General features: G+C 47.9%; 1 protein-coding gene across 4 annotated transcripts in view; it reads left to right on the top strand.

Annotated features, from left to right (window-relative positions):
- Nucleotides 1-10,400, top strand: part of DLG1 (discs large MAGUK scaffold protein 1) — a 127,529-nt gene extending 117,129 nt beyond the window's left edge. For all 4 annotated transcript variants that reach the window (XM_056849416.1, XM_056849415.1, XM_056849414.1 and 1 more), the window contains 7 exons: nt 259-300; nt 5,512-5,562; nt 6,524-6,625; nt 7,793-7,965; nt 9,138-9,247; nt 9,541-9,632; nt 10,281-10,400. In XM_056849416.1, coding sequence (XP_056705394.1) covers nt 259-300; nt 5,512-5,562; nt 6,524-6,625; nt 7,793-7,965; nt 9,138-9,247; nt 9,541-9,632; nt 10,281-10,387 — 677 coding nt within the window. In that variant the 3' untranslated portion in view covers nt 10,388-10,400. The remainder of the gene's footprint in view (nt 1-258; nt 301-5,511; nt 5,563-6,523; nt 6,626-7,792; nt 7,966-9,137; nt 9,248-9,540; nt 9,633-10,280) is intronic.
- Nucleotides 10,401-12,113: the final 1,713 nt, after the last annotated feature.

Raw genomic sequence — 12,113 nt, 5'->3', positions numbered from 1 at the left:
TATGTATTAAGTCTTGAGTGCATAAAACACGAGTAGCTGGTCAGCCATGTTGATCTACGTGCAGCAACTGCATTTTTACAAGGACCAAGTGAAAAATGGCTGAGTATGATTTGATCCTAAAGGAAGTTCTTCCCGTGCTGTTGCTTCTGGGTCTTCTTGGCTGCTGGCCATTTTTGTCCCTTTGGTCTGCTTTTGTTCAAAATCTCATGCTGTTCTGTTGCGTTGCCTTTTACTTCTCCTGTTTTGTTGCCTTTACAGAGCACATAACGTCCAACGCCAGTGACAGTGAAAGCAGCTACCGTAAGTACGGCTTTTCGTTTCCACCTTTGGATGGCAGCGTGGAGGCTGCGATTCCTCTGCGTGGGGTTACATTGCAGGGCTCCAGGGACCCTTTCCCAAACCTCTCCGGTGAAACTTCTTGTCCAGGCCTGGTGTACTTTGGGGCTTCTGTGGAAGCCCCTCCCTCCCTCCCTCCCTCCCTGTGGCCGTGCTTTTCTTCCAAGGAGTTCTGGCCAGCTGGGGAAGGCTCTAGCTGCCGCCTCCTCTCTTGCATCCTTTTTGCACAATTGGGCAGTTGTGTGTGTTGTGTGGTTGGGGTGGGGGGATCCAGGCAACAGACACCCCCTCTCTTGCACTCACGCCTGCCCACTCCTATGCCTTTTCTCACCAGGGGCTGCTGCGAGTCCTTTTGTAAAGCCCCACCTCCAGAGAGGAGGTCGGGCAGCAGATTGATCCAGAGTAGATGTTTTCTGTGTCCCAGGGCTCCCCTTTCAGTGACTGAATTTTCTCTTTGAGTGGAAATCCATTAACACAACTCTGTCTGGATTCTGTGTGCACCATTTCTTCTGCCTTCCTCCTCAGTGGACTGTGCATTAACTTTTTGTGATCATTGTTGATCTTCTCCTTGTATCCTTTCCCACGTCTCTGTATTTCTTAAATTTTAGTGACTAACCTTTATTTAGAGTATATGCTTCTCTTGTCTCCTGACGCAATGAGGACCCAAGGGGGACCCAAATGCATGCAGGGATCTTGCCATAACTGCCCCAGGAACCCCCCTGTTACATGTCGCAGAGCCCTCACTGCAGTGTTCATGCATGCATGCTGGTGGATGCTGTGCCTGCAGAAAGCCTTGCTCGGGGCCTTCTGGAACTCGGCTCTCGGTGCCCGGAGCCCTGCCCAGCTGGAGGGAGGGGGTGTAAATGTGCTTCCTGCGTTGGGGGCATCTAGGCCTTCCTCTTTGGCAGCATTGAGAACTTCCTGCTGCAAACTTGCAAATCCCCCCTGTCCCCTTTCCCTTTCTCCTCCTCTTGAGCCCACTGGGGCGGGCGTCTGTGGTGCAACTGCAGCGGCCTGCCCCACTCGAAGGGTCTGTGGGGCATATGGTCACACGGCCTTCTCAGCCTGGGCCGTGGAGTGGAGTGGGGCAGAGCTTTGTTTTATGCTGCCCTTTTTAATTGAGTGATGGACTTCAATTTAAATTATTTACTATTTAATCGTTGTGGTGTCAACGTTGTTTGAATGGATTTATGAATGTGGAATTGTCTGTTTACTCATTACTTCTGTTAGAGATATAAAACAATCAGCAGGCATAATGTTAACTGTAGATTATTTTGTTTAGTTATTTATTTATTTTTAAATTATGCTTGCATTTCCACATGATCAGGTTCCCCAAGGCAGTGCACATAAGAACATTTGAATGATTAAAAAGAACATTTAAAATAATTCAATAAAAACACACATAAACGCCACCAGCAGTAGGGAGGGCGAGGGCCATTGGCCACTTTTTGGGGTATGCCATGCAAAATGTCCGTGGCCCGGCTGGCCCCAGATGAGCCTCATCTTATCAGGAGCTCAGCCGAGTCGGCCCCAGCTGGGACTTAGATGGGAGTCCATTAAGGAGGTCCAGGGTCGCTACGCAAGGGCAGGCAACGGCTAGCCACCTCTGAACACGTCTCTTGCCGTGAAAGCCCACCTGCAGGGTCTTCATAAGTCGGATGCAACTTGACAGCACTTACCGCCACCACCACCACCACACAAAACCAAAAAAGTCTTTATTCCGCTATAACCCCAAGATCTTTCGATTTTAGGATTTTTTTTCTTTTAGCGTGCATCACCTTACACTTACCAACACTGACGTTAATTTGCCAATTTTGATAGCACCTCTTCACAATCCACCTGGCTCTTCATCATCTTCAATAATTTGGTAACATCTGCAAACTCCTCTACTACTCTGCTCATCCCCATTTCCAGATAATTGTAATGAATTCATTACAGGAACATTTATTCATACTCTCTGCTTCCTGTTGTTTCTTGTCAAGTCTCAGCCAGCTCACTGCGATCGCATGAAATTCCACCTTGTGGGTTTTCAAGGCAGGAGATGTGCAGAGGGGGATGGCCAGTTAACTGTTCTGCCTGGCAGTGCTGGCCTTCCTTGGTCTCCCATCCAAGTATTGACTGTTGTCAACCCTGCTTAGCGAGATTGGGCTAGTCTGTGCTGTTAGGGCTGCTGCTAACCAGTGTTTAATCCATAAAAGTATCTCTCTCATCCTATGACTGCTAAGCTGACTCAGGAATCTCTGGTGAGGTGTACCCCATCAAAAGCCTTTTTAGAAGTCCAAGTATATAATGTCTGTCAGGTCACCCTGATCCACGTGCTCAAAGAACCCTAAAAGCTTGGTGAAGCTGGACTTCCCTTTGCAGAGGCCAGGCTGGCTTTGTTCCTAGGTGTGTTTTAATTATGGTTTCTACTAACTTTCCCAGAACAGATACTAGATTATCTGGGCAGTAATTTCCTCGATCCCCTCTGGTCCACTTTTTAAAAATGGATGTGACATTTGCTGTTTTCCTTTAGTACCGAAGCCAGCTTCAGCAACAGGTTACACATACTGATTAGTGGATCAACAATGTCACATTTGAGTTCCTTAACATCCCTTGAATGTTTCTGGTCCCAGAGACTGATTTATTTTTAATCTGCCTAGTAGTTGTTCATCTCTCATCTCTTTGGTTGGTCTCTCATCACTCAGTTCTTCAGAAGCCCTTCCCAAAAACAGTGGTTCAAGCATGGTTAGGAGGACCACCTGTGTCCACATGATTGTGTAGCAGTGAGGAGCGGTGGTTTGGAGCGGTGGACTCTGATCTGGAGAACCAGGTTTGATTCCCCACTCCGCCACATGAGCAGTGGACGCTAATCTGGTGAACTGGATTTGATTCCTCGCTCCTACACATGCAGCCAGCTGGGTGACCTTGGGCTAGTCACACTCTCTCAGCCCCACCTACCTCACAGGGTATCTGTTGTGGGGAGGGGAAGGGAAGATGATTGTAAGCTGGTTTGATTCTTTCTTTTAGTGGTAGAGAAAGTCAGCGTATAAAAACCAGCTCCTCTTCTTCTTGTTAACCTGCTTAAGGAACTCCAAAGGGTTGCTAAATCAGGACTCTTCCCCCTTTGTACACGCCAGGCTGTTTTTACCTCAGCAGGCTTTTGTCCACCTCTGTGTGCCCTAATAATTCTATTTTTAATTACAGTTCCTGCTAATGTACCTGGGACAGATATTAGGCTAACTTGCCTGTACTTCTCTGGACCCATATTTAAATATTGGTGTGACATCTGCCACTTTCCAGTCCTCTGTCATGGAGGCTGATTTTAGTAACCGGTTACATCATGTACTATAGTTAATAGATCAGCATTTTCCTGTTTGCGTTCCGTAAGAATCCTCTGGGGTTACCGCCTTCTGGACCTGGAGACTCCCTAGTTTTTAGTTTGCCCTAGTAGTCGTCCTGGAATTTCTTCTCTTATTACCTCAATTTGATCAACTTCTTCAGACACCCTTTCCCAAACAGCCCGCTCCTGTGTGAGTGTGTGCTCACATTTTCCAGAGTGAAAATGGACGCAAGGAATTAATCCAGTTTTTCAGCCATCTCACCCTCAAATTCTCTTTTCGTTTACATTATTGTCAACATGGATTTATTTTTTCAGAACCTGTGCTCCTTTTTGTACACTTCATTTGGGCAAACCACCTTCTTTTTAAAGGAAGCTTTTCTCATGCCATTTATGGATTATTTGACTTGGGTTGTTAACCACACAGTCATCCTTTTGTACTTGGCAGCCCCTTTCCTGGCTTGAGGTGTTTGGATCTTAATTAGTTGGGTGCTAAATAACATAGATGAGTTGCCTGAAATGCAGGGTGATTTTGTGTGGCAGTTAATAGTAGCAGCTAAAATGCTCTTGGCCCAAAATTAGAAACAGTCAGATCTCGTTGTGAAAACATGGTTTATTATATTAATGGACAAGATACCGACGCTGAAACAAGGAAAATAAAAGAGACATATGCAGGCTTTGTTCTGTGTTGGTCTCCTTTTATTGAGTAGCAGAATAGGAGGCTTGCTGCAGAAGTCATGTTAATCATATGTTGTATTTTTGGAGAGGGTTATATAATGCTGCTGCAGTTGGCTTGTTTGTGGGCTTCCTGGAAGCCCAGGTTCACCACTAGGTGAACAACTGCTGGACCTGATGGGCCTTGGTCTGATCCAGCAGGGCTTTTCTTATGGTATGTTCTTAATTAGTTTAGTTAAGGTAAAGGTCCCCTTGTGCAAGCACTGGGTCATTCCTGACCCATGGGGTGACGTCACATCCCGACATTTCCTAGGCAGACTTTGTTTACGGGGTGGTTTGCCAGTGCCTTCCCCAGTCATCTTCCCTTTACCCCCAGCAAGCTGGGTACTCATTTTACAGACCTCGGAAGGATGGAAGGCTGAGTCAACCTTGAGCCGACTACCTGAAACCAACTTGCGTTGGGATCTAACTCAGGTCGTGAGCAGAGCTTGGACTGGAGTACTGCAGCTTATCACTCTGCGCCACAGGGCTTTAATTAGTTTAGTGCAGAAATTTTTAAAAACCTGCCTGTTTGTATTCTTTCCTGTATATGAAGGTAATATTCCTATGTATTTTGTTTTTCTGCAATAAAAGGGGTGGGGAGACCAGCTTTTATCCGTTTAACCTTCACAAGAACAACCCTATGAGGTAGGCTGGGCTGAGAGAGAGCCACTGTCCAAAGTTGCCCATGTGAGCTTCTGTGGCACGAGTGGGGATTCAGGCCTGAGTGTCCCCAATCCCGGTCATAAGAACATAAGAAAAGCCCTGCTGGATCAGTCCAAGGCCCATCAAGTCCAGCAGACTGTTCACACAGTGGCCAACCAGGTGCCTCTAGGAAGCCCACAAAGACGACTGCAGCAGCATTATTCTGCCTGTGTTCCACCGCACCCAAAATAATAGGCATGATCCTCTGATACTAGAGAGAATAGGTATGCAGCATGACTAGTATCCATTCTAACTAACCCCAATCCCACTGCATTCTAACTAACCTCAATCCCACTCCACCACACTGGCTCTCAAAGTGGGGACATTTGTCAATGTTTCATTTAGTGCTGTCTGCCTAAACATTATAGTCAAAAGGAAGGGGAAAGCTTGACATTATTGCTTGCTTGAAAAAATGCATTTTCTGTCCAACTTTCCAGGTGGCCAAGAGGAGTTCGTGTTGTCTTACGAGCCTGTCACTCAACAAGAAGGTTTGTGCCACCTTGTTTAGAAAATAAATAGCTGGGTAATCATGGAGCCAGTGAGGCAAAGTTTGAGATCATTACTTTTGTTTCTCCTTTCAGTCCTTCCTATGTTAGATATTTTATTGTATTTATTATCATATTTATAGACACAGTAGAGGCAAGGTAGGGAATCAATTTGACTGGAACAGTTAGGCAAGATTGTGACCCTCAAAAACTCTGACAGCTCAAAGGTGTGCAATATAAAATGTAGCAAGGGGCCTCTTGCAAGAATCTGTAACCCTAGATCTTAAGCCGTGATGCAGTGCAACTGTGATAATGTGGGACTGATGGCCTTTCTTGGTTTCACAAGTGGACTGTCACCAGCTTTTGAGAAGCCAGAAGGAGCAGCCCCCGACCTCCTCAGTGACCATGGAACGCTTCTGGGAGCACCCAAGTCTTTGCTGCTGTTAGGCAGTGACGATGCCCTGTGAAAGAGACAGGGGAAACGTTGGGTGAAACCCACCCATTTATCACATTTCACTTCCCCAAATATCTAATGTGTTGCATGAACACATTTAATAACCCCATTTGCTGTGAGTGGTGTTGACAATATCCAACATCAAGCAATACCCTCACCTTTCTGACGTGTTGCAAAGACAAAGACGTGACAAACAGTTCGGGGTGTTCCGCTCTCTGCTTGGGAGTCTTCAGGATGATTTAGATCTTGGAGGTGCTTGCGTGGTTCTTGGCATGTATTCCTACTAATGCTCTACCCCCTCCCCCCACTTGTATATCCAGATAGCATGACGCTGGATGTCCCTTCTTTCTCCAGGGAGAACAAGTTCCTCTTGCAAGAGGGGTGTGTCTGTGTGTGTGTGTGGGGGGTCATTAGTATTCGACTGTGGGCCCCTGGCTCTCTTGCTTGCGTGGACTTTGTGAAACCTGATGGGACAGCCTCTAACAAGACTCGTGTCCGTTTTTCTTTCAGTCAGTTACACTCGGCCAGTGATTGTTCTGGGACCTATGAAAGACAGGATAAATGATGACCTGATATCTGAATTTCCAGACAAATTTGGATCGTGTGTTCCACGTATGTATGGCAAGAACTTTCAGGGGAGGCATGTCATGATGGTGCTTAGATAAATGAGCAAAGGCCCCGATAGCTGGAGAGGCAAGAGTAGCCAGCCGTGCAGGTGAACACAAGTAGGGACATTTACTGGGGTGGCGGTGGAGTAATTAAGTGAAAGAAGGGGGTTTCCTTTTCTAAATAAATTTAAAACTAGCATGAAGAATACACTATAAATACTATACAGCCGTATGTGTAGGGGTGTGTGTGTGTGTGTGTGTGTGTGAAAGAGAGAGAGAGAGAGAGAAGTGCTGTCCAGCCGACGTGTGGCAACCCCAGCAAGGGGCTTTCAAGGCAAGTGAGCAGCAGAGGTGGTTTGCCACTGCCTTCCTCTTTAGAGCCTTCCTTGGCAGTCTCCCTTCCAGGTGTCGACCCTGCTTAGTTTCCGAGATCTGACGAGATCGGGCCACGCCATGCTGCCTTCATAACCCCACTGTACAGCATTATAGGCTGTTAATCCAAGATACTCCGTCATTCCTGTAAATGTGGAGGGTGGGAGCAAGTAAGGTCACAGGAGAACCAGGAGAGATTAGAGGGAGCAGGAATCCGGGCTGGGTGGCAGCAGGACGCAAAGGCAGTCTGTGGGGCTGTGGTGCCAGCTCTGGGCAGTGAGGAAAGGACTTAGTTTTGGCAGCCATTTCCCACTGAAAACGACCGGGAAGCCCCAGCTGCCAGGGAGGTGGAAGCAAGTAGCCCAAGCCTGAGAGTGTAGGTCGAGGCTGGAACACAAGACCCAGAAAACTGGGGGCATGGCTTGTTGCAAGTCATCAGCCCCAGCAGCAGCCGGCTGCTTTGGACAGGATGTGCAGGTGGAGCAACAGAGGCCAGCCAGAGGGTTCCCTCCAGCTTTCTCCCCGTAGCTGGCTGTGTCCGTCCCACAAGGTCTTTGGGTGTGCATTGGCCAGCAGGCCTTGATGTTCCCAAGCACTCACAGTTCTGCCATACGCAGAAGAGTCTGGCCATGTCTGCGTTGCAGCGCTGGCTAAGCTCTCCACATTCCCACTGTAAGCTTAAGTTGCCCATTGCTAATTCCTGTGCAAGAAAATACACCGAAAAACGCTTTGTTTGAAAAAGATGAGTCTTGTCTCCTTCTGCGTAAAGGCTGACTGCCTGCTTTCTGCCTCTGCACAGACACCACTCGACCAAAACGGGACTACGAGGTGGATGGGCGGGATTACCACTTTGTGATATCCCGAGAACAAATGGAAAAAGATATTCAGGATCACAGATTCATTGAAGCTGGACAGTACAACAACCATCTCTATGGGACAAGCGTTCAGTCTGTGCGAGAAGTAGCTGAAAAGGTAGGTTGTTGTCAATGTGGTCCTGAGACTTTAATATATGCTGGTGCTCTGAGGCCAAGATGGAAAGACCTTGGGGTTATAGTGGATAACTGAATGAAGATGTCAACTGTGGGTGGTGGTGGTGGAAAAGGTAGGAAAAATCAATTGCATAATTATAGGCTGGGGGAGACTTGTCTTGGCAGTAGTGTGTGTAAAAAGGACCGGGGGGGGGGGGTCTTAGTAGACCAAACACTGAACATGAGTCAGCAGTGTGATGCAGTAGCTAAAAGGGCAAATGCAGTCTTGGACTGCATCAACAGAAGTATAGTGTCCAGATCACACTAAGTGATGGTATCGCTTTACTCTGCTCTGGTCACCTAGAGTACTGTGTTCAGTTTTGGGCACCACAATTTAAGAAGGATGCCAGTGGCTAGGGGCATGCCTTGGGGCTGCTGAGGGCTGAGCTTCATGACTGCTGTATATTTGCCGATCCAGAAGCTGCACCATAAATGAGATCTTGGGCATCCATCCATTGGTGGACTCAGATCTGACCACACTCCAAAGCTGCACCCCACATTGGGAAGTCCCCGTAGCAGACAAGTTGAGATCTCTGCCGATGCTGTCAGCCAACCTCTCAGCCTTCTGGGCTGCACATCAGTTTATTGTCCATTTACCTAGCCAGTTTTTAACCTCTAAGCAACGATTTAGAACAACCATCACCTTATTTTAGTCAGAGGAATAGACTTCAGTGTCATCTGTGTACTGACGCCCCTTCACTCCTGATCTGACAGCCTCCCTCTGCACTTTCATGTAAAGGTTAAAGACCGTGGGAGTCAAGATAGAACCCTGCAGTCTCCTGGCATCGTTGGTACATGTCATTCAGTTAGCACTGGAAGCAGTTCCGGAGCATAGCCACATCCCAGGCAGCTGATCCGGAAAGGGTATGCATACCCTGTGTGGCCCAAGAAAATCAACTTTTGCAAATGTTCACTAGCAGACAGAAAACGAGAAGAGGCAGAATAGTCAAGAGTTGCTGTTTTCAGCCTCAGCACCAGGCGCATGCTGAGGACATAGCATCCGAATCCACCCTGGGGCTTGACGCTGCGTTCCAAGGCTGGCCTGTGGCGCCAGAGGTTGCGTCTCCGTCAGGTTCCACATCATGCTCTAAGGCGCCTTTTTGCTCTCTCTGGCAGACTAAGCACTGCATCCTGGATGTCTCAGGAAATGCCATCAAAAGGCTTCAGGTGGCTCAGCTGCATCCCATCTCCATCTTCATCAGACCGAAATCAGTGGAGAACATCATGTGAGTGAAAGCCGGCTGCGGGCAGTGCTGCTCTGCTCCCTGTCGGTGCCTGGCTGGTCCATGGCTCCTTTGGAGGGGAAGGTCGGTCAGCAGCCACAGCCAGGGGCAGCCTGCCTCCTAACCGAGGGGTGTGGAAGTCCAGGCCCAGACCGGGCTCGTAACGTGTGGGCTGCTCTCCAGGCACTGTCTGCCTGTTTCCTAAGGGCCAGAACTTTTCTCCTTTGTTCGTTTTAAGTGAAAATTCCTTAATTGGTCACAAGCTGCTAATGACTTCATGGCCTCTATAATTTCAGGGAAATGAATAAGCGATTAACAGATGAACAAGCTCGAAAGACATTTGAGAGAGCCATGAAGCTAGAACAAGAATTCACGGAACATTTTACAGGTGGGTCAGATGACTCGGCATGGTCTTGGCGATGCCGCATGTCCCATGGCTAAAGAGAGGGAGGGGGTCTCCTTAGGAGACTGAAAGATCTGTTTCCTTCCTTAGTCATTTGCTTTCTCGGTCACCCCTTCATGAACTGCAAAACCCTCCATACTGCTGATAATCCTTCTGAAACCCAGCCCGAATGAATAGTCCTTATGGGATTTGGGAAGGAGACTTTCATAGCGGTGACTTCTCTTTGTGGGCTTTGGTTGTACAGAATCTGCACATAGCTGGCACAGTTGCCGGGGGTACGCCTAGCTGGTAGATCCAAAATGGCCATGGGGCAGTATGGAGGAGAGGAGCCAGCGTAGCAGCCTGAATGGGGCCAAGAAGGGTTTTGGGAGGGAGCCGTGAGCCCAGAGGGCCGCTGCTCTTGAGGAAGCGCCCCACCGGCACCCCCTTCAGTTCTGAGGCAGCCTGCACTGGAGGCTGGACTTCCAAGTACATCAGAGTTGCTTACAGAAAGCTGAGCAATAGTGATCCAGAGTTGCGGGGGGTGGGGGAGAGTGCACAGCCCTCCCTTCCATGGGGGAGTGAAAGGGCAGCATGGCCAAAGAGAGGTGGGGGGCCAGACTACTGAGTGGCGGTTTGTTCTCTCCCCTGCAGCGACCGTGCAAGGGGACACACTGGAAGAGATTTACAGCCAGGTCAAGCAGGTCATTGAGGAGCACTCAGGCCCTTCCATCTGGATACCAGCCAAGGAGAAATTGTGAAGGCTGGCCAGCCAGCCCTGCTGACTCTGCTCCCCGTGGAAAACAATGCCTGGCTGCAGCTTCTCCCCTGCGTGGGGGAAGGGGTCTCCCCAGAGCTGCTGTGCCCCATGGCTTATGGTCGCATTTTACACTCAGCACCCTTTTTCGCTTAGACAACTTTGACTCTTCAGATCTGCTTTTGCCCAGCCAGTTTCTCAAATATTAGGGGGCAGCAGTTTGACCAGCTATTGTGGATGATGGGTGGGGAATTACACTGTAAACTCCTTAATGTTTAAGGGAAAAGTATCCTTCAAAGATTTTGAGAAATAAAAGCTTTATATACCTTCTTTAAAGATTTCCTAATGAAATGAAAGAAAAAGTGGTCTTAAATGATGTAAAGTGTAAGCAACTCTACGCTTAACTTTAAATCGCATGGTTTGATTCAGGAGGTTTGGTTTCAGGATTTCATTTTATATTTCTCTTTTGTTGGCAACAAATACATTTTACAGGAAGTTAAATGAGAAACTTTTTTTAAAAAAATTGCCCAAGATAATGTATGCATAATTGCTGTGGCTTCAAAAAGGGAAAACCTGCTTTCATAACTTCGTAAGAATGTTCTTAATACTCTATTTTTTCATGTTTTGCTGTTGGTGGGGAGGGGGTCTTTGGTTTTTAAAAGAGCCCAGGCAGGAGGACCTTGTTGGGGAAGTCTGGCAGGCACAGCTGGCGGGGGGGGGGGCTGCTCCTGCCAGGTCTGCTTGGGCAGCGGAGCAGCTTCTGTTTCACGGAGGAGGAAGCACAGATCTTGTTGCGCTCGTGGTTAGGATGGTAAGAGTTGCATTCAAAGTATAAATATGTACTTAGAGATTGGGTTTTAATGAATATTTTACCCACAATAACTGCCTATTTTGTTATAATAAACATATTATATACATATATATATAAATATATATATTAAACTTTCTTTAACTAAACACTCTGGGAACTGTTTCTTTGTATAGCGTCAGATACATTCTCTTTCAGCCGAGACTCAAAGTGGCTCCACCTCCACCCTGCTTTGGAGCGCAGGAACGCTTGGAGTGGAGCCTGCCGAGACCATTTCAGTCAGTAGGCAAGTGAAGAAAGGAGCAGATGGTCCTGGGAGGAGTATCATGGTCCCAGACCATTTATTTAGGGCTTTGAAATTACCTCCGCTGCTTTGATTTGGGTTCAGGAGCCAGTCGGGAACCATGGCGGGCATTCTCAGGACTGGCAAGGTGAGTTCCCTGTATCTTGTGCCAGCCAGCAGTCTTGTTGGTCTATTTTGAGCTGACTAAATGTTCTAATCTGTCTTCAGAGGTGGCCCCGTGCAGAGTATGTTACAGCAGTCTAACCTGGATGCAGTCAGAACATGGATCAGTGTGGCCACATCATGCCATTGGCAAGCATGTCCAAGGTACTGCTGCACACCACTGAAGAGCTCCAAGCCCTCCCCCCTTTTATTAGAGGGTCTAACTTAGAGACCTCCAAAAGGGAACTTGTGAACTAACAGTATCCTGCCGGTTGTTGCAGAGTAGCTCGCACGCAGGCCCTAGAAGACTAAGGGAAAGATCACTCACAGATTTGCCCTAAGGAAGAGAGAGTCAGACAGGGCTTCGGTTTCATAGGATTTTCCTCTGTGCCGCTTAGCTGATAGTTTCCTTTCTGGGGCTCTTCCCAGTCGATGGTCTGTTTCTAGGACAGAAGAAAACCTGGTACCATTTCTGGG

This window comes from Euleptes europaea, chromosome 5, assembly GCF_029931775.1.
Source record: "Euleptes europaea isolate rEulEur1 chromosome 5, rEulEur1.hap1, whole genome shotgun sequence".
Classification (NCBI taxonomy): Eukaryota; Metazoa; Chordata; class Lepidosauria; order Squamata; family Sphaerodactylidae; genus Euleptes; species Euleptes europaea.
The sequence above is the reverse complement of the archived record's forward strand: the minus strand, read 5'-3'. Positions and strand labels throughout refer to the sequence as shown.